The 22,872-nt window shown below is 47.7% G+C and overlaps 1 protein-coding gene across 2 annotated transcripts in view; it reads right to left on the bottom strand.

The window, feature by feature from the left end:
* Positions 1–22,872, bottom strand: part of KCNN3 (potassium calcium-activated channel subfamily N member 3) — a gene marked incomplete at both ends in the record, with an annotated part of 172,406 nt that overhangs the window by 43,046 nt on the left and 106,488 nt on the right. For both annotated transcript variants that reach the window (XM_082832683.1, XM_082832684.1), the window contains one exon: positions 15,520–15,938. In XM_082832683.1, the coding sequence (XP_082688809.1) occupies positions 15,520–15,938 (419 nt within the window). The remainder of the gene's footprint in view (positions 1–15,519; positions 15,939–22,872) is intronic.

The raw sequence follows: 22,872 nt of genomic DNA, 5'->3' as shown, positions 1-22,872 counted from the left end.
ATTAAGCTAGGCTGTGAGCCAGGGTTTTCCGACTTCAGATGTCACCGCTTTCAATTTTGTAGGCAACAAAACCTCACATAGAAATGTGAGGTGTTATTACAATCATTGCTAGTATTACTGAAATTGAACCAAATGGGTTTTATCATGAGTTGACTATAGAAGGCCTTGGACACTAAAGCAAGGAATATGGACTTAATCTTCTAAAGGGAGCAATTGCATGTTTTTTAGGGGTAATAGAATGTATCTAGTGGTAGTATAATTTGAGGCCAGAGAAGCTACTTCTATAGTCCAGTGTAAGATGACAGGGAGCTGTATCAATGAGGTAGCAGGAAGAGGTGAGTTTGAGAGACATTATAGCATAAAAACCCTAGGGCTTGAGGCCTGAATAAAGGGGTGAATGGGGGTGGGCATAGGCACAAAGATAGTGAATGGTTATGAGCCTATGAGATAGTTATGGCCCAATAGTCCTTCCTCCTTCCTTCATTGTAAAAGAGCTCAGGAATGAGCAATGGCTGCCAATAATAAAGACTACATTTTTCCAGCCATGTGAGTGACCAATGAACGTGAATGGAAATGACGTGTGTCACTTCTGGGAAATGTCTTTAGGGAGAAAGGGCACACCTTACTTTGTCCCTTCCTCCCTCCTGCTGGCTAGAAGGTAGATGGGATGGCTGGAACTCTGGCAGCCTTCTTGAACTATGAGGAAGAAGCCATGTACCAAGGCCGGCAGGGCAACAAGGCAGAAGAAGCCTGGGTTCCTAATGCCATGGAGCACCATAACTGCTCTGGAGTGACCCTTTTCCAGTCTTCTTTTGCATAACAAAGAAACTTCTATTTTGCTTAAGCTGCGGCTATTTTGGGTTTCCTGTCACTTGCAGCCAAAAACTAATACTAACTGGAAAAGTTCCTGAGAAAAAGAAGACAAAAACAGAGAAGCAGAGAGAAATGAGGGGCAGCATGATGAGTTTGAACAGAGACTTGATACATGGGACATTCAGTCTTGGCCTAGTACATAGGAGGTATCCAAGAACCCTACACTGCCACCACCACCCTTCTAAGTCACCATGTCCTTTGCCCTGGCCTGTGCAATGGCCTCCTAACTCATCCTCCTAGTAGTTTCCTTGCCCACTTCCGATTTATTCTCCACAAAGTTGCCAGAGTGATATTCTTAGAATGAATGGGGTTGTATTACTCTCTGACTCGAAGCTTTCAGAGGCCTCCCACTGCACTTGCCTTCAATCCCTTAACACAGTCCCCGGAGCCCCCTCTGCAGCTCAGGCTCTGCCACAGCCCTGTCCCCGTCCACACTACCCTCCTTCCAGCTACTCCACACCCCATGCTCTTCCCCAGCTCAGGGCCTTTGTATGTTCTGTTCCCTCTTCTTGGAGAGCTCATCCCCTTGGTCTGTAAATGACTCATTCCTTCCCATCCTTCAGGTCTCAGCTGAAACATAACCTCTCTGGAGAGACCTTCCAAGCAGGTCCAAGCTGAGTAGGATTCCTCTCCAACCCCATTACTTAAAAAAAAAAAAAAAATCATTGCAACCTTGTTTCTTTTAACACCTTCAACGGTATATACCATAGATTTGAAAGTACCTACTTGTGTCTTGAGTTGTTATTGGTCTACATGGTCTTCCCTGGTAGACTATAAGCCCCATGAGGGGAAAAAAATCACGTGTGTTTTACTAAGGTATATTTAATGGCTAACTAGTGCCTAGTGAATAGTAGGGCTCAACAACTATTAACATTATTCCTACTTAGCAAGCCATTCGGAATTGAGCATTACATCTCAGGGGAAAGTCTTGACTCAACGTTTAGACTTCGGAGGTGAGGATGCACTCTTGTGAGACTGGATGCATTCTCTGGGGGCAAGCGTGATAGAGAGATGCCAAAGGGTGGAGAATGTCCTTTAGGAAGCAGTTCTGATGGAGAAAAGAAGGGGATGGGGAAGACCAGCATGAGATGGGTCCAGAGAGCAGAGGGTGGAGGGAGTGAGCTCAACACCGGGGCAATCCCTGTTTAAAGATCTGCAAGGACCCGAAAAACCACTGCTTTTATCAGCGGGAAAACTAAGGCGGAGAAATGGGCTCCCAGGCCAGATCCAGAGCCCCTTGCTAAAGCTGGAAGCAGGACACGAGCCTCTTGACACTTAGAGTCCTACCTAGTTCCCCACTTGACTTAAAACCCTTTGGCCTAGGGCTTCCCTGGTGGCGCAGTGGTTGAGAGTCCGCCTGCCGATGCAGGGGACACGGGTTCATGCCCCGGTCCAGGAGGATCCCACATGCCGCGGAGCGGCTGGGCCCGTGAGCCATGGCCGCTGAGCCTGCACGTCCGGAGCCTGTGCTCTGCAACGGGAGAGGCCACAGCAGTGAGAGACCCGCGTACCGCAAAAAAAACCAAAAACAAACAAAACAAAAACCCTTTGGCCTGAATTCAGCTGTGGCTCTGTCAGCTGGCAGGCTGAGTGGGGTGTGGGTGCTGGTCATGGGGCGCAGGCTAAGCAGAGCCTGTGCAGTTGTACTGAGGAAATATTAACAACAGCATATGGGGCTGTAGGTTGGGACTGTCAAAAGTGCCAAACCTAAACAGAGATGTGCCCTGGGTCTCACTCCCTAATTCCCAGGTCATTATGCCTCTTTTGAGAGATGCTTGCTCTTCCCATGGGCCACTCTCAAGCTGCACTAAAAGGAGAGTAATGCCGAGAAAATGGGAGGTTGCCTAATCTTTGGGGCACTGTGGTCGGTCTGGGGCCTCCAATTTGTGGGGACACTGATGACCAAAGAGGAGGGTGAGCAAGAGAGTGGAGTCTGATGGGAACTGAGTCCTGTGAGGACTGGCTGAAGGATCAGAGACCATTAGATTGAAGAAGATGAAACCTGAATTCTCAAACGTTTAAGGGGCCTTCAGCGGAAGAGGGAAGATCAGCCTGCTTCACTGGGTGCTCAGCACGTGCTAAATGCTTTGCCCTGTGCTAAGCGCTTTTTGTGAATTATCCCACTTCCCCGATGTCCTAAGGCTAGCTTGCCCAAGGTCACGGCTGTAAGAGCTTGAGCAAGACCCCAAGCCCATATCCGCCTAGATGGCAATGGTTTAACCACCAGCCTATGTTGCTTGAATTTTTGTGTGGATACAGAAAACAGTTAGGATCCAAGTCAGAAACTATGAGGAGTTTAACTTTAACCAATATTAGGAAGATATTTCTAAGTCAGAGCTGTCTGCAGGTGGATTGAAGGGTCTTTTAAAATGATGAGTTCCCTGTCCCAGAGCATGGTCAGTAGAGGCTGCATGACTCTGGCGAGATTAAGTACGTGTACGATGTCCAAGGTAAATGGTGGAACCAGGAGCCACATGGTCTTTTAACCCTGAGTTCAGGCTGTATCCAGCCTCTGCGTGCTGTGTCACTGCATGTATTGGCTCAGCTGCAACATATTTAACACTTTCAAAAGGAGTTTTACTCAGTAGGCTCTGTGCCCCCTCTATTGTAGGGGTGTTGAGCTCATCTGGCCCTTCTTAGCGTGTCTGGGCCTGTCTGGGCCAGTCTGCAGGGGCTTTCTTGGCAGGCAGCTCCTATGAGCCTCTTGGGAAAACGAAATGACCTGGTGTGGTAGGTTGGTGGGTTCCCAGGGCCACTATTCCCAGGCCACCAGGGGATGTGGTTGCCAGGGAAACTCTTGGGCAGTGCACAGAGCCGGGAAGTAGATATCCAGGTGGGGTGGGAGGTAGAGGTGGGGTAGGGCTGGGGATGCTCAGTGAGGTTCCATTTGCAGTATAGCACATCTCGCCCATATTCCCTCCCAGCTCAGCCTCTGAGGGACTGGGGCCAAGCCTCAGGGGACAGAGGAGCCTGTATTAAATGGAAGGAGAAAATCTCATGAAAAAATCCCCTAGCAGATATGCGATGAGAGCGGGAATGCAGGGCTCCCCATAAGATTGGGCGGCAGCAGCCATGCCCACAGTGGAGGGAGGTGGAAAGCACAGAATGGCAAGGAGGGCACACATGACGTGTCCCAGGCCACCAAACACATGGAGAAGGCCTGTGGGGTGAGGGTCCAGTCCCTTGCTGGTGGGTGCCTGCACTGAGATGCAGGGCACCAAGGGATCACCAGGGGCAAACAAAACCACCCCAAAGTTGAAAAATGGAAAAGTTGACAGAATGTGGATTTCCTGTCTTGACTAATGTCAGCCCACAAATAGATGTGGCTGACGTGGCTTACAGGAAACCCTCCCTTTTCCTCACCTTGGCTCCCTCCAAGGATTCCCACCCTTGTAAGATTTTTGGCATTGTCTCCTCCCAGTGGTACAGCCTTTTTCAACTGGTCCTGGGGATGAGACTCAAGCCTGGGTGCCCTTAGGCATCCATGATAAGAAACAAGCAACTTCCCCCTTATACATCAAGGGTGGTACTAGCTGTGTACCATCCTTGGGGGAATCAGGAAGATGGTCATTCCGGCCCATTTCTGTAGGGCTTAATTCTCAGATCTCATCTGAGAAAGGTTGAATGATCCTTCCCAGCTGGAGAAAGAGCCCTGTCCTTAGCTGGGTCTACCTAAGGCAAAAATCCTGGAGGCAAAAAGGCACTGGCCACCTCCCAGCAGAGAGAGTTTACGGAAACCTAGTGTTTAGTGTAACACAAGTTGGAGTAATTTGGGGATTGACTCGACTGGAAAAATGGAATGGTTTCTCAGTGCAGTGGAGTTCACTTTGCACCCACACTGTCCCAAACTAATCTTATGGGCAATTTCCTCATTTCTTGATTCTCCTTTCTAAGAAGTGTCGTTCATTGCTTATATTTTGTGAATAATATATTATTTAATATAAATAAAAGTACCAAGAAACCAGTCACAAATGAACGATTTCCGTGCGTAATTGTCAAAGAGCACAAACATACTGCCAGTAAGAAAGGAAAGAATTGTTGAATCAAAAATAACAGAGAAAGAGCAAGTGGGCTGAGGTAGTAAGGATGGGGGAAAATGTAAAACATGCACATGAAATAAAAATGGGACGCTACTAGAAGCAGGAACGAGAGGCAACCTTGGGGCAGAGGACCCAGTCCAGAAGTTTATTCGTGTTGCCCTGGGCGCCGGCGCCACAGCAGGGTTAAACCTGAACTCTGGCGGCGCCAGGAGCTGCCGACTGGCTCCTCCCCCGCGGCCCGCCCCTTCCCGTGAGACCCCGCCCACCGGCCCCCACCTGTTCACGTTCCCCCGCCCGTCCCGCGCCCCCTGGCGGAGCGAGCCTCGGCCCCGCCCCCGGTACCAGCCTGCTCCCAAAAGCCTTGCCCTTGCGGGAACCACCTACCCGCTGGCTGTTTCTCCCTATCGGACGGGGCCTTCCGCGTCATTGCTGGGACCCCAGAACCTGGCCCGCCTAGAGCCAGTGCTAGAGAGTTAATGCAGCCTTGCCTCGGACCACACCTCGCCTACACAACTCCACCTGCCTGGACACTGGTTCTAGGTCCTCCCATAATCATCCTGCGGCCACAGAGGGGCTGTAAGTGGCACCCCCGCCCGAGGAGAGAGGACCCCAGCCTAGGCTCACGTCATCCCCCTACCTTGTTCACTAAGGCCACTGGCAGCTAAGTCTGAAGGGGAACCCTTTAGGAAGGAACTTTTATTGAGCTTTTCTGAGAAAATTATATGTAAAAACTGAGTGAGCCGTTCAACTTCACATTCCAAGCCCTGTTGATATAAAATATGAGTTCCTGTGCAAGATGAGAAGAGGGGCTTTGTGGAGGGAGAAAAAACAAAATGCTCCCTCTTTACAGTAAAACACACACACACACACACACACACACACACACACACACACACACACATTGCCATGCATTCTCACTGAAAATACAATAAAATGTAATGAAAAAAATCACAAGTAACATCCCACAGAAAACAATAGATGTATTTTCCAAGCATTTTCTATGCTTGTTATACATCTGTCTTTTTAATTGGTAACATCCTATATAATACCTTTGTGTGCTCTTTTAAAAAATATTACATCACGACTATTTTCCTACATTATTATAGTCTTTGAAGGATGATTTTTTAAAATTGTTGCCTAACTACCCATCATATTGATGTGCTATGATTTATTTAACTGTTTAAACCCTGGACATTTGCTTCGTTTCTGATTCTCCACTGTTGTAGAACGCATCATGCTGAAGAATCTTGACAAAATTGATTATTCCATTAGAATAGCTTCCTAGAAGGTGAATTCCTGGGTTAAATTTATGAACTTGTAAAGGCTCCCCTGACATACTATTTAATTGTTTTCCAGAAAAATGGTGCTAATTTTCCTTCTTGCCATCAGTATGAGAGAAACAACCCATCCACCCCACCACAAACAATAACAACTTTCTTCAGCATTGAATTATATTTATTTAAATTTTTGTCAATTCTGGAGAAGAAGCAATTCTCCTTGTAGTTTTAATTTGTAGTTCTTTGATTTGAGAGGCTGTGTTTTTCATTTTATTGGTTATTTGTATTTCTTCCTTTGTGGTTGTCTGTTTTTATTTTTAGCCTATTTTTTTTTTTTACTGAGGAGATGAGTTTTTCTGATTGGTAACTAAGACTGCTTTGTACAATAGGGATATTTACCTCTTCTCATGTTTGCTGCAAATATTTCTCCTAGTGTAACATTTGCTTTTTAAAATAAATTTATATTTTTTGAAGGACAGAAATCCCAAACTGTATGTATAATATAATCAGATATACCAGTCTTTTCCTTCACATTTCTTCTCTTCTAAGATTATATGCTTAACAAGTCTCTCCCATCTCAGGACTGATTAAATATTTACTTTGTTTTCTGGAGCTTGTTCGTGGTTTCTTCTTTTACATCTGACTCTTTAATCCACCTGGAATTTATTTTGGTGGCTGGTGAGAGGTGGGGTTCTAATTTGATTTTTCATCCAAGTATCCAATCTTCCCATTAACATTTATAGAATAATCTATTCCTTCCTAATTGGTTTTTTCCTCAAGTATTGGGTTCTCACATACTAGGATTTATTTCCGGAGTTTCCATTAGGTTTCATTGATCTGTCATTACTGATTTTTCAGTAATGCCACAGGGACTTAATTACCTTAGTTTTGTAACACATTTTAATACCTAGTGGAGAAAGTCCCCCTCAAAGGTCTTCTCTTTCAAAAAAAGTTAAGCTATTCTCTTTTATTTATTAAAACATCCCCAGGGGCTTCCTGGTGGCGCAGTGGTTGAGAGTCCGCCTGCCGATGCAGGGGACATGGGTTCGTGCCCCGGTCCGGGAAGATCCCACGTGCTGCGGAGCGGCTGGGCCCGTGAGCCGTGGCCGCTGGGCCTGCGCTTCCGGAGCCTGTGCTCCGCAACGGGAGAGGCCACAACAGTGAGAGGCCCGTGTACCGCAAAAAAAAAAAAAAAAAAAAATCCTTAGAATCAGTAGGTTTCCACCTTCAAATTTCTAATTTTGTTTGTGTTTTCTTTTTTTCTTGATTAGATTTATTAGAAATTGGTATCTTTTGGATTCACAAATTCTGTTTTTCTTTTTAAAAATTCATTAATTCCTGTCTTTGTTATAAAGCTAAATTGTTCTGAGGCTTGTTCTGTTCTTCTAATGAATTCATGCTTTTTATTTTAAATGAAAAATCTTAAGGATATTTTTCATCTGAGAACAACTTTGGTCACATCTAAGTTTTTGTTTGTTTGTTTGCGGTACACGGGCCTCTCACCGCCGTGGCCTCTCCCGCCGCGGAGCACAGGCTCCAGACGCGCAGGCCCAGCGGCCATAGTTCACGGGCCCAGCCACTCCGCGGCATGTGGGATCCTCCCGGACCGGGGCACGAACCCGTGTCACCCGCACCGGCAGGTGGACTCCCAACCACTGCGCCACCAGGGAAGCCCCTGAGTTTTAATATATAGAGTTGCTGTAATTTTTCAAATAGTCTTCAATGGTAGTTTTGAATAATTCTCTTTTGACCAAGTTGTAATTGAGGAGACCGCTTTAAAAGCTCCCCCCCCCCCCAGAGTTTCCTTTTAATTGAAGTTTATGGCCTTGTTGTTAGAGAATATGCCCGAAATTTTTTTCTGTTGTTTTGAAACGTGTGGCCAAGAAGTTGATCAATTTTTGTAAATGTCGATGGATGCTTAAAAAGAAAATGTATTATTTGTTTATAGGCTACAAAGTTCAAAATTTATCAGTCAATTAAAACATTAAAAACTCAGATCGTCTATCTCCTTATTTATTTTTGCATAAAGTTCACAGTTTTCCTGTGTATAATATTTTTATCCATATTAAATGGTTCCTTTGGACCATTTAATGGTTTTGGCTTTGAATTCAACTTGGTTTAAAATGAGGATTTCTACTCAATTGCCCTTTGGTTTGTACTTAACTAATAAATCTTTGCTATTCACTTATTTTTCTGGGTCCTTCTGTTTTAGGTACCTCTTTTGTAAACAGCGTAAAACTAAATTTTGCTTTTAAATCCTATCTAAGTAAGGGACATTGTCTTCTAATTGGGAGGTAAATTCAATTATGTTGATTGTTATAAATTTTAAGTTTGGTTTCCTCTCATCTTGTTTCAGGCTTTCTGTTTTTAAATTCTTCCTTCTTGCTTCCTTTATTTTTCTGTCTCTGATGATGTTTGTGTGTCTCATCCAGGAATGTGGAAAATGCACATTCTCAAGGTAGGGAAAAGCAAGGCTCTCAGGCACGGGGTTGGGGGTCCTGGGTCTGCTGACCCCTGGCTCCATGACCCAAGGCACATTGCGTTAACTGTAACCTCCCTGGGCCTCCATTTCCTCACGTGTAGGATGGAGATAATGATAGTCCCTGTACCTCACAGAGCTGTGGTCTGGATTAAGTGAAATAACACCTGGCTGATGCTATCGTTATCATTATTATACTTATAAAATTCTACCTGTGGTTACCTTTAGCTTTAAAAAATGATTTAAACTATATTTCTCTAATTATTAAAATTGAGAGATAAGGCTTTTAAAATTCTCTTCTACTTAAGATGATGAATTTATCATGCTTTTACTAATCCTTCCTAGACAACTTCTCTCAACTTTTTAATCTGAGAGTTAGCAACCCTCTCATTATTATGGAATTATTATTTTGTTGCATACATTTACTCTTTCCAGAATCTACTTTTTCTTTGACATTAAAATTTCATTTTACAATCATGTTTAAACGTAGTCTGGATTTCATGTTTACCTGGTTTCAATACTGTCTACCTGTCTTTCTTTCGTATAGTTCCATTATTAAGATCTTAATCGTGATTCATCCCTTGGTCAACGAACACACAAGCTCCCCAGAAAAGTGTAGGTTGTAACCTTCTGAGCCCAGAAAACTCCAAGAATGACTTTTGTTCCTCTTGTTTCCTCATGTAAATGACACGAATGCCCTAATGTCTCCTGGAATTTAGGGTTCTGAGGAAAAGTCAGCTCTGTGTTGCCTATATGCTTCTAGGATTGTTTAACCTTATGATTCAGAAAATTTTCCAGAAAAAAAATTATTTTTCCCCCTATTCTAAGTGGAAAACAGGCAACTTTTTGATCTGAATAATCTTAACCTGCCCACCACGCCCCTGGCAGGCCAATTCTGATAAAGTTTTCTTCATGTATGTCCTTGATTTTGCTTTTATCCAAATCTTTCTGGTTTCTTCCTCCAAAATAACTCTAGAGCTAGGATTTAGCCTTGATTCTGCAGCTTCCAATTCTGTCCTATTCACCCTCTTCTCTCATCTCTTTGTTCCTGTCTTCTACATTTGGAGAGAACCTTTGTTTGTCCTTCACATTCCGCATCTTAAAAAATTCAGTGCCCCAATGTGGATTTTCTTTTTGCTAAAACATTTTCATTTTCTGTGAACTCTAGGCTTCTGTGAACCAGATACATTTTCATTTCATATCTGCCCACTCTTCTCTATCATAGAGATCACATCTTCTTGCACCCTGTAAGGATGCCCAAGAATTTTCAAATGTTGCTTTCTGTTCCTCATAATTAAATGTTATTCTGCATCTTCCGAATTATTTTCCTCTTTCTTAATGCTGCACATTTGTTTCAAGGCCTCCTGTATGATGCTCCTTCCCTCCCCTCCTCAGTCTCCCCCACCCACCCCCTGCCGGGAATTCATCTTTGAATTGGGAGTGATCTATCCAGACCTGGCACCCGGCAGCAGGATTGCCCTAGGCTGCTCCTCTGCCCAGCGGGGTGCTGATTTCCCCTTTCTCCAGCTAGAGGGCAGGGTTCCAGTTCTAGCAGGCTTCATCCAATGTGACAGGATACTTTCCTATCCTTACTAACTAGTCCTCTCATTCCCCAAACCAGTGGTTTGCATCCTCTAAAGTCATGGACTCCTGCTAGTAAAACATTTTTGAGCATGCACTCTCCCCCTGCTATATGTATATTTATTATAAATTGTCCACATGTATTACAGTCTACCTGCATATTAAGATTAGCAAAGATTAATTTTCTTAGATAAAAATAACTATGAATAGAAACTCTGATCATTTCTTCCCGTCGTCCCAGTGGGTCACTGTGCATGTGTTACACATTGGAGGTTGTGCCTCACATCAGAGGGCCCGTGAGAACCCAGAGCTCTTCCCGGCTCCGCCCAGAACACAAAGGCTCTACTTGGGCACCTGTGTCAACCCCGTGCTATGTGCTTCCTTCTGTAGACCTTGTCTCTGCTCCTTTCTTGGAGCTGAAGCCCCTGTCGGAGGTGGTAGGAGACTGTGGGAAGGAGACGGGGAGGAGGAGGGAACTGTTCTTGCTTCCAGCTTCCGGCCGGTGCAGACCTGGGTGTCTGGGACAAAAGCAGAAGAGACTGGAGGAAGGAAGCCTCTTTTTATCTTCCTTATGATGGGAGGAGTGGCTCTGTTTTAATGAGACAAAGAATGGCCACTCATTGTTTTTCTCCAGTTCCGGCAGCCAGGTCTCCAGAATCCATTTTCTCATGAAAATGCCAATATACAGACTTAGATGAAAGTTCACACCATCACCAAAGACCTGTTGATAGGCGGGAAGGCCTGAGATACTGACACAGCCTGTGAGCAGAACTTGGGGCCTCAGGAGAGAAGAGGCCAAAGGGATTCCAGTCACGAGGGTAGGAGGTCATTTACAAAACCTGGCTCTGGATCACAAGACTCGGCCCACTCTGTCAGTGTCACGGGAGGCCCTGTCGCTCCTCCCAGGGAGATAAACAGCCACATGTGAGCTGGCAGACTTCGTTCAGGGCGTGCCAGGAAAGCCCCCTTCCTGCCTCGCTGCCTTTAGGCCTGGGGCCCCCAGTGGTCTCTCCACCAGCTCAGCTGCTTGGTGTGTGACAGCGTTTAATGAGGAGCTTCCTCGGATGGGCTCTGGGAGGCCTGTGGGAGGCGGGCACGTGGCCAGGAGAATCCCAGAGAATGATGAGTGCCACACTGTCAGGCCTTGGAACCCATGATGTAATGTTTCACTGGGGTCCAAGGAAAACAAGCCTCCTGTTGACGCTGCCCTCCCGGCAACCAGGCGCTGCCCTCCCCATAGCAGGCTGTTCTGGGTAATTACTGATTCCCTCTCCCTCCTTGGAAGGAGGAAATGTGAAAAACCTTTACTGTCACATAAAAGCCAACCCCAGATATGAGAAATGTCTTTCAAAATGAGTCTTGCTGAAGAGGGATTTCCATAGCAACTTCAGAAGTGTGTGTTCACAGCTAGAGATGCATCCGGGCTGATGAAACCCACCTGGAATGTGAACAAGCCCTGCTCTGGGCATCAGCAGAGTGGAGTTTTTCTAGAGCCTGTCATGCTGCTATGTGACCTTGGGTGAGTCCTTTACTCTCTCTGCTGTCTCAGGTGACAGAATTGTCATTGATCGGGCTGAGAGAGAAAAACGGCATCTTGCCCACATTGGACAGGGCAGGTCCTTCCACCCTGGTCCGAGGCTTCAGTCCTCCAAAGCACTGCCTGCCTCCAGTTTCTGTCCGGTCTCTGGTTGAATAATTCCTATCTCAGTCTCTGCCAATCTTGCTGATTACTTGACATTGGGGAAGGACAATGCTCATGTAAGCTTGATTCTAAAAGAAATTGCTTGGTCTTTTTAAAAGAAGCACTTTGCCTGATTAGGAAAGAATATACTTACTCATAAACGCTTCCACAGTTCCATAGGTCAGATTCCTGGGAAAGAGTCACTGGGACGCTGCGATTTGAGTGCGGGAGGCTTGTTGGGGCTGCTCTCAGGATCAACACCCATGGGGCCTGAGGGACATAGGACTGGGGAGAGGGAGGGGTTGAAGTGCCACGTGATCCCTCAGAAGCCCTGGAGCCAGGAAGGCCCTGCAGAGCTGTGAGGTAAAGGGGCTGGGCCTTTCAACTCCTACACTGACAAGTCACTGGATGCTTGCTGCCCCGGGCAGGAGGCTTGATCTTAGCTGAGGCAGCTCCCTTCATCCAGGGCAATTCTGCCACAGCCGATGACCCCAGCTGAGGGAGTGAGAGCCTGGGCCGAGAGGGGGCCCCGGGGTGGCATACCTCAGCGTCCACTACGCTCGGGTATGTTTGAATTTAACATGAAGGCAGCCCTGAAGACAGGGTGATAAAATGGTTAAAAGCACAGACATCAGAGGCAGGCAAAACAGCAAGACTGGGATTTAAGTGTCAGTCTCAGTGGCTTTGAGACGCTCAGATCGGGAAAGTCGCCAGGAGAGTGTGGGCCACAGTTTCCTTGTAAGTGCAGGATTCAGCCTGGGCTGGTGAGACAAACACGAGGTTCAGAGTCAGAAGCAAGTTCAAATTCTGGCTCCATATTTACTGGCTCTGTGACCTCAGGCTAGTTCCTTTACATCAGTTTCCTCTGCTCTAAAATGAGGACAATCACAGTGCCTCTACCACAGGGCTACTGGGAGGGCAAATGGAGATAACAGTGAAGTATTTCACACAGAACTGGCACAGGGTAAGCTCCCAAAAAACAGGAGCAATAACACCCCACGTGTTTTAATATATCTCATGTGAGATCTAAGCAGAAGCCTTTTGGTCAAAGGGCCTTTTCACAAGAGAAGGGGAAGCTTTAGGAGAACCTTTGATTTGCTCGTTGTTTCTCTGTGCCTTTGCCTTGGACTTCAGCTGGGCATGTCAGTCATCTCCGCAGACAGAGGCCCATGGTCTGATGGAGGCCAGGTCAACCCAGCCCCAGTGTGGAGGCCATGGAGTGTCATTCAGTGCCAAATAGCGTGCAACAGAGTACTTTGCAAACTACACACTTTGAAGCACGCTCATAATCCGATAAAAAATCATCACCCAGACTTCTGACAGGTTCAATAAACAATGAAACTCACATGCTGGTACTTTGTCATGTTTGCGCATCTGAAAAATGGGGTAATGATACACACCAAACAGGGTCGATCTGAGGACATGGAAGATTTCAAACACCTTAAAGGGCTATGCAAATTCAATCATTATTGCTGTTAGAAGACTCAGCTTTGATCAATTAAAAAGGAAAACAGGAAGAGCATAGGTCTACATATAGTAGGAACTGGTTTGTTCTAATTATAAAAAGGCAGTCACAAGATTCCCAAGAGCTATCAAGAGATCTCCGTTATTAGTAGGAATGGTCACTATCATTATCACAGTGTACGCTTCACGTACGTTATCTATTTGACTCCAAAAACAAATCCTATAAAGTTGGTATTATTATCCCCAGCTTGCAGATGAGAAAACTGAGGCCCAGACTGGCACCATATTGCTCAGCTAAGGGAACTATGAGGAGTCTGGGGTTGGAACCCAAACATATGCTTTCTCCATTGCAGAAAGAGTGTCTGCTTACCAGAGAAGATTCATGAAGCCTGGTGAGGTATGGTCCTACTTAGAGCAGGTGTTATAATGTCAGCTGCTGAGTAATGATGGGGTTCTGAATACATGGGTATTGTGGGTCCTTCAGGCTTTGTATGTGAGAAATGTCTCCCAGCATGGCACTGGCTCTCAGAGACTGACCCTGCCATGCGCAGGGGTCCCTACCTGGCTGCAGCAGAATCTGACTGTGTGTCTGACTGTGTGTGTCTGCTGGCCAAACATCTGAAAGAACTGTCTGCACACAGAACATTTCAAAACAGGTGGGAAATCAGGTTCAGTGAACCCCTGAGATATTGTTAGACTAACTCTCCTCCAGACTCCTTTTGCTTGTTTTATCTCTCCTGGGACACTGGTACATGGAAGATTTGACAATACAATTTTTTTTTTTTTGGCGGTACGCGGACGTCTCACTGTTGTGGCCTCTCCCGTTGCGGAGCACAGGCTCCAGACGCGCAGGCTCAGCGGCCATGGCTCACGGGCCCAGCCGCTCTGCGGCATGTGGGATCTTCCCGGACCGGGGCGCAAACCCGTGTCCCCTGCATCGGCAGGCGGACTCCCAACCACTGCGCCACCCGGGAAGCCCTGGCAATACAATTTTATGTGATAATGAATGAAGGGTGATCTGATTAAATTACACAGGACGCTTGACCAGGCCTCTCAGCATACTAAAAATAACCTCTCTCAAGTAAATGTATATCTACCTTCTATCTCAAGCGATCCTCACTTTAAAATGAAGACACGGAGGCCCAGAGAGGTGAAGTGACTTGCTCAAGGTCTCACGGCTACTTAGGGGCAGAATCCAGGTTTTTAACCTCAGTGTTCAGACTCCACATATGAAATCAGAGAAAATGAATATCCAGGACAAGCTTGAAAGGGAGAAGAGTCAGTAAGGGCAGCTTGGGGATGGCAGTAGAAGCGGGTAGCCACAGACCTACCCTTGAGCCTTGATGATGGCAGTTCGGAGGGGCTGGCATGATGCCCTAGAGCCCCAGATCTATATTAGGCCATATCCCCCTTCTCTCCTACTAGCCACCAGCCTCCCAAAACAATGTTTCCCAAAGTATGTTCCATCAGTGAGGTGCTTCTCAAACTTTAAGGTGCATACAAGTCACCAGTGAACTTGTTAAAATGCAAATTCTATTCAGTAGTTCCAGGGTGAGGCCTGAGATTCTGCAATCTAACAAGTTACCAGTGATGCTGATACTGCTGGTCTGTGGACCAAATTTTTGAGTAGTGAGGCATCCATAGTGATGTACAATGAAAAGCATTGGTGGGTGAGTACTCTTGAGAAAATCTGGACTAAACAAAATTAAACCAGTTTCATTACTGCAGGACTTCTCAGAGCCTTTAAAATGCTAGCGAACATCCTTAATCTCCAAGAGGGAGAGATAATGCAGAAATTGCAAAGTGTTATATGTGAGAAAGGGGTAATGATATAAGCAGAACACTTTGAGATATACTGGTTTGCAAAGAACAGGAAATGAGGATTATATATGCATTTTTCCCAGCTTACCTTGGTTCCAATGTTTCAATGTTGCAGCTCATATTCAGCCCCAACCCGGTGCTCTCCTCTCCCATTTTCTCCTGAGGTGTCTGGGTACATGCCTGTTTCTTCCATCAGACCACATACATCCGGGCCCCCCCCGCTCCTCCTCCCTTCCCCCATCCCAACATGGGCTGTGTGCTCAGAGGCCCCGGTCGAGTGGAGAACCCGACCCGCTGGAATACCTTTCGCAGACGCGGACGGTCCAGGCAGCGATGATCCACAGTGAGATGCTGAACACGAGGAGCACGGTGCCGGGGCAGATGGTCATGAGGGTCTTCATGACGAAGCGCGTGTTGAAGTTGATCTTGTTGAGGGCCCCGATGCTGCGGGACGAGGCGTCCGTGAAGAGCTTGCTGTGCAGTAGCATGACGCGGGCGATCAGGTACAGGCGCAGGAACATCGGGATGGACAGGATGATGTCCACGTCGGCCTCCGCCCGCGAGGGTGTGTAGGAGAAGGCCAGGCGCGCCGTCCAGAAGAACTTGTACTCGCCAGGAATGGGGTGGATGGCGCACACCAGCATCTCCAAGCTGATGTAGAGGATGCGCTCGTAGGTCATGGCTATCCGCCAGTCGTCCGCACCATTGTCGATCACGAAGAGCTGTGGGAGCAGAGAGCCTGTTAGCGCAGCCAGGATGGAACCACACAGCGGGGGCGAGGGAGGATCCGGTGGCTGATCCGCCTCAGGGTCCTCTTGGGAGGCCTCGCCTGGGTGAAGAGAGCCCTGGACAGGGAGTCAGGAGACCTGGCTAAGACACGTCAATCTCTGGGCCTCCATTTCTGTAAATTGCTTCCCAAGATTCCTTCCAGCTCCAAGGAGCCCCTAAACTGGTTGTTTCATGACTAGGAAGATGAACAGCTCACTTGTATTGAACACAGGTCCCTGGGCCCCTGCCAGGCCCTGAGCTGAGCCCTGAGGGGGATGCAGAGATGAAAAAGCTAGGTTTCCTGAGTGAACTCATAGGGCTGGCACAGACTCCTCCTCCCACTGGGAGAAAAGTGCCCGCTCGCAGCACTTTGCTCTCCGTCGGTGGTGGGGTGTTAGTGGTGTGGGCCCTGGAACCAGACTGCCTGGGTCTGGCTCCTGATCCCAACACTAACTAGCTCTGTGACCTTCAGCAAGTTATGGAGCCTCTCTGTGCCTCAGTTTCCTCATCTTGGGACAATGATAATAATACCTGCTGCATAGTGGTCGCTATGTGGCTGCAATGGCTTAGTACGTACGAAGTGCAGAGAATCCTGTCTAGCACCCAGCTCTGTAGGTATTAGCTATTGTTATTTTTAGCGTTATTAATCCAGGGGGTCTCTTTCTGTTAATGAGGGTGGGGCTCAGTGATGTCTAAGCTCCCTTCCAGTCCTAACCTTCCTTCCATGAAGATGAGGCTCCCACTGTTGCACCAGGAGGCCTGGCAAAGCAGCTGAAACAAGCCTTCACTGAGCACCTGCTATGTGCCCAGCCTGGGCTCAGTGCTGGGTTCACGTACTGGGAAGGCCCAGGCTTGTTCTCAAGGAGGTCCCACGGTGGGGGGTCTCCCACACCCAATGACTGTGAAGAGGGCCTCACGTTCTTCCCCTCCATGGCCCCAGTCTCCACATCTGTGAAATGCGAGGCCTCTGAGGTCCACCTTGGACATGTGAAGGTTCTGATTCTTAGAAGGAGAGGCCTGCAATCAGGGGCCTGTGCTGGTCATGGGGGCCTCCTAGACAGGTATGCGCCTCACTTATGAGAGGCGACGGAAGCATTTATCCTCATGATAATCCTGGGAAGGATTCATGTCCAGAAGGAAATTAGGCGGCATTAGAAATAAATTAATGTTGGGGCCAGGGTTGGGTGGAAGAAGTTTGATTTAACCTGGAAATACACCCTCAGCAATGGAGGGAGTAACAGAGAGTTTGGGTCAGCGTGGATTGGGCGTGCTGGTTGAAGGCTGAGCTAAGCCTTGCTTGCCCTCACACTTCACCCCACTTCACAGGGGGTTTAGGAACGGAGAGGCCCTTTACTCTGTGTGTCCCACTGTTTCCTCTGCGGTTTGGGCCAAAGGAACATTCTGCTGTGTTTTGAAGTTAGTCACCAAGCACCCTTCTCTTCTCCCTCCTTCACTGCCTGCCCTCCAGGCCACCATGCCCACAACCGAGGACCCAGGGGAGAAAACCGTGGCACCCATGTCTGGAGCCTCTGAGGGTAAAAAGGGCCCATCAAGGGATCTGTGTGTGGGGACTTCCCTGGTGGTCCAGTGGTTAAGACTTTGCCGTCCAACGCAGTGGGTTCAATCCCTGGTCGGGGAGCTAAGATCCCATGTGCCTCGTGGCCAAAAAACCAAAACATAAAACAGAAGTAATACTGTAACAAATTCATTAGACTTTAAAAATGGTCCACATCAAAAAAAATCTTAAAAAAAAAAAAGGATCTGTGTCATGTCTGAGACCAATTCAAGGTGAACAATCGAGTCACATGACTTGAACAGGGGTCTCCTGCTTGCCTTGCTTTTCGGGTGTGCCTGTGATATTTGTCTGCCTCATGGAGCAAGTGCCAGGCAACTCAGTGGGCTGCCCAGAGGCAAGGGCAGCTACAAAAGTGCACAGGGAGGGGAGGCAGCCTGTGAGAGCACCTCTCTCACCTTTCCGGACCACAGTTTCCTCTTCCTCCTGCCCTGGGACCTCACACAGCTATCATGGGGAGTAAGGGAGATAATGGGTATGAAGAGCTTCATAAACTACAAAAGATCATTCATTCACTCATTCATTCAACAAACATATGTTGGAGGCCCTCTATTTGCCAGAGAGCCGGGCATTCAGGGTTCAATGAAACAGCTCTGAGCATGGCCCCCTGGGATGAAGATCATGGAGGGGAACTAGAAGGCTCTATGGGAGCAAGTGGCTGAGGGGCCGACCTCTGGCCAGGCGGCTGTAATTAGTAAGGTGTGCTCTCTGAACAGGAGAGGGTACCCAGCACAACACCAGCCTCCCCTCCCCTCCCTCCTTCCCCAGCGCAGCTGAGCCAGGGGTTTTTCCAGACACAGGTTTCCACCATCAATTAGAGGGACCTAGAGGCTGCTCAAAGGGTTTCCTCTGCTTGTAACTGCTGCCAACAGGCCGAGCCATGGCAACGCGACTGCCTGGCCAGACTCTTCAAATACAAAATGAAAACCATCCACCCTATAAGAAAGAACTGCATCAGGTTGCTATAGCAACCGGGTTCATTCTGGGCAGGAACTGAAGTAAAGAGTCACAGGTTCCTTGGATTTCCTGATGGAGAAGGAGATTGTATACCATCCAAGTTAAAGGTGAGGCACGTCGGCAGTTCTGCCCAGCTTGACAGGAGGGTGCTGGCCCCGGGGTGGTGTCCCCACCTGCCTCCCAGGTGCCCCGCTTCTGTTTCAGTTTCCTGGTGCAAGGCTTGGGGTGGGGGGACGACATGGGTAGTGGAGTTGGAGGCTGATGAGCTAGACTGAAGTCTCACATCCAGATACTAGCTGTGTGATCTTAGGCAGGTCACACCACTTCTCTGGGCCTATTTCTACATCTCTATCATCAGACTATTAACCTTGACCCTGTCCATCGCACGGGATTAGCATTAGGATCCAATAATACAGATAAGAGGGAATGTGCTTTACCAACTACAGTTGGACCTCCATATCCATGGCTGAAGAACTGTGGATCCGGAGGACTGAGGGTCCTACACCATTTTATATAAGGGACTTGGGCATCCTCAGATTTTGGTATCCACAGGGTTTCCTGGAACCAACCCCTGTGGATACCAAGGGGTGACTATACTCTTAAAATGTGAGGGATTATTAATCCGGCTGGCCTGGGAGGCACTCATAAATAGTATGTCTGGGGGCCAGCGGGGAGATATTTCAGGTTGCAGATTGAGAGCCTCTGCTAGACAGGGCTCCAGTGCAGGGATTTGTGGATCAGCAGGGTGGGCAATATGGCCCAGAAGATTCCATTGCTGTCCCATATGAGGACGCCCCTGTGCTTGCTCCCATCTGACCCCTGGAACCACAGTTCTCCAAGCGTAGCCTCACTCCGACTCAGGCAGATAACAGTACCCCACCCTGCCACGTCCTCACTCAGCATCCTGTTCATTCCTTACAAATCACAAATTTCAGTTACGTATTTATTCATGTTTGCTTGGTTTTTGCCTGTCTCCCCCACCCCAGAGCAGTGGTTCTTGAGCTGTCTGCACAACGGAATCACTTGGAGAACTTGTTTAAAAATACCCACACTTGGACCCCACACCAAGCCAGTCTGAACCTCTGGGCATGAGGCCCTGGCATTGGGATTTTTCTTAAGCTTCCTTGGGTAAGCCTAAAATGTAACCTGGATGAGATCCCCCAGTCACAGCTGGACTGCCAAAGGGACAGGGCCGTGTCCACCTTGTTCCCTGTGGTATCTCCAGTGCCAGCCCAGATCTTAGCATATATAGGTGCTGGGTAAATTCTTGCGTAGTGAATCAATAACTACTGCTTACTGTGTGACCCTGGATGACTAAACTCCCGTCTCTTGGGCTCAGTTTCCTCCTCTGAGGAATGAGGGGATAGACTGGATGATCCCCGAGGTACCTTCTGCTCTGAAGAGCCCTTATTCCATGGTCCTATGCAGACCTCGTGTGTGGTCTCAGGGCACATGAGCTCCCAGGGGACAGGACCCACGCCTGGCTCATCTCACCTCTCCCCAAGGCCTGAGATGGTCCTGGTACACAGTGGGCAGTCAATAGAATTTTAGTGAGTAAAGGGGTGGGTAGGTGGATGACTGTGTCATGTGAAGAAAAGGACAGGTGGCCTGTGGCCCTTGTTAACCACCCAGAATGGAAACTCCCGTAGAAAACTCATTGCTAAGCCTGTGAGTAACGAAGTACCTGACGATTTATCTTATGCCATGGGAAGGGCACCCTCCTATTCCCAGGGGGTGGTCCAATCTGGAATAAAGGGTCACAGGTGATCTCCAAGCCTTAGAGAGTGCTGGAGAAGTGCTGGAGCACTGCTGGACCAGAGTGGGGAGGGTGGCCAAGGACTGTCCTTCCCTCCATTTGGGTCTCAGCCACCCAGGCCTGGTTCTAGAGCAGCCTGACTGGCCACCCTGATGAATTTTGGAAGAGTGCTGCGGTGATATGGATGGCATCTGGCAAGGGGCAGGGGGTGCCAGAGGGCCCGTGGGGGTTCGGGGGGTGGGGTCTGCTCTGAGCTGTCACAGAGTAGAAGCCTCAGAGGCCGGGGGCTGACAAACATGTTTCCTCCTGACCTGGCCTGGGTTTCCCCTGGGTGAGGAAGGAAAGCCACGATCTCCAAACTGCTGTGTCTTTCTGCCTCCTTAGCCTCACACGGTGATGCCGCTCATTTGGGGTATGGCCGGCCTGAAGATGGAATGCTTTAGTGCCAGGGCCTGTGGTCACCTGCAAGTCCCACTCTTACCCCAGATAGTGTCCTGAACAGAGCTGGCTCCAGACCTGATCCGCTGCCACTTAACTGGTTCTAAGAGCCTGTGGGATTTTCAGCCTGTTGGTGTAATTCCAAGAGCTTTGGGAGGGAGATTTTATGTGAGAGAGCAGTTCCAAACTTGCCTTCAAGGAGCTTGTAATTAGAAAGAAAGGAGAACCAACTCAGTCAATTCAACTCAACTCAATTCAATAAAAGAATTAGTAAGAACTAACTAATACTTGAAATTTGCTAAGAGAGCTGATCATAAGTGTTCTCAAAAAAAAAAAAAGGTAACGATGTGAGGGGGTAGATGTGTTAATTATCTTGACTGTGGTAATCATTTCACGTTGTATACGTATATCAAATCAACACATTGTACACTATACAATTTTATTTATCCATTATACCTCAATGAAAAAGAACCAACTAGGTGAGAACACTGTGGTGATATAAATATCAATCAGACACATGTCCCATGAATCAGCTCACAATCTCAAGGAGCTCTAGCATAAGAGAGGCATGATAAGGGCCCATCATGGAAAACTTCTTAGGCAAGATAGGGATTCAGTAGTGCTTGGAAGGCCTGTATCAGACAAACCTGGTGTGGTACTACCAAAATGCCACCAATTCCTCCCATCCCGTTTGTTTCTTTCTTCACATGTGACTTTGCTTCTCCTCCCAGCAAGAGGTACATACAGTCCATTTCTCAAGAGGTACAGTCCATTTCCCCCTTGAATCTGAACCTGGCCGTGTGCCTTCCTTTGGCCAAAGGGACATTAGATAATGTGATGTAGCTGAGGTTTGTAGAATGTCAGTGTGATGGGGCTTGCTGTAGACACATGGCCCCATTTTCCCCGTCACCCCAGCCTACAGCCAGCATCCGCTGCCAAGCACGCGAGTGAGGTCATCCTTGATCAGCTGCATGACAGAAGCTCACCCCAGGTGAGACAGCAGAAGAACTACCAAGCTGAGCCCTGCCCTGATTGCTGACCCACACAATCGTGAGCTAAATGATTATTGTTTTAAGTCCTTAATTTTGGGGGTGCTTTGTCATGCAACAAAACTCATACATAAACAAATCTAATTCACGCGTTTACTTAGCACACATATTAGAAGTTGGGTGATTTGCCTGCCATGCCCAACACTTCTCTTTTAACTTCTCATGCCACAGCCCCTAGAAGGAACTTCCACCCACACCCTGCCACCCCACATAGTTAATCAGACAGGGCTGGCCAGTCTATCTCAAGTAACTAGGTAACTGGATGAAGAGGGGATCACGATCAAGGGCCATGCCAGCTTCCCCCAGCCCTGCCCCACCCAGTGGACACATCATTTCATATATCAAAGAATAACGCAAAGCATTTAAAAAATTATTTTGCAAGCAGCTGAGTTATTTTGCATGCAATGTGTTTCTCACAGGCGAGGAAGTCAGCTGGTAGAGAATCAAGGAGTGAAGGCAAAACAGAATTTATCGGGTGTGAAGAAGAAAAACTGCAGGGACTCTGGGAACAGTGAATCTTGTTGGCAAACTTGGGGGGTTAATTGATCAGCTGGCAGCTAGCAAAAAGGTCAGTGTGGGCATTCCATCCTTGAGTGGCCAATTAGAGGTATCAAAGAAAACAGTTCAGTTATTTATGGGTTCTCCAGGAACACTTGAATTTTAGCTGTGGCACATGGGTGTGTAACAGGCTCCCTCTCTGTAAAGTCTGCTGGGCTCTTCCATCTGTACCAGTCAGACCAGGTCTGCACGCTTCCCACACTGGAGTTTCTCACAGAGTAATCGTGTGGTTCACCAGCTCACCATGGGGGCCAACTCTGAAGGGCCGTCTGGTCACCCCAGGACAGGTCATTTCATATGCAATCACTGGAGCCCACCATGCGTTAGCTGCAGGACTGGAAACAGGCTGTCTCGACAGGGAGGCAAGGAGAATGTCCCAGAGTCCCCAGTGTCAACCTGACAGAGCACCAAGCACCAGGAAACCTGCCCTTCTTTTTTTCCCCTTTAGTGTAAATACATTTGGAGTTGATTCATGGGATTTGCTAGTTTCCCCCTTCTATTTTGAAAGACTTGAGGCCTTTTCAATTCTTTATTTAAGCAATATCTTTCCTTAAAAT

Source organism: Leucopleurus acutus, assembly GCF_964270905.1.
Source record: "Leucopleurus acutus genome assembly, chromosome: 2".
Classification (NCBI taxonomy): Eukaryota; Metazoa; Chordata; class Mammalia; order Artiodactyla; family Delphinidae; genus Leucopleurus; species Leucopleurus acutus.
The sequence above is the reverse complement of the archived record's forward strand: the minus strand, read 5'-3'. Positions and strand labels throughout refer to the sequence as shown.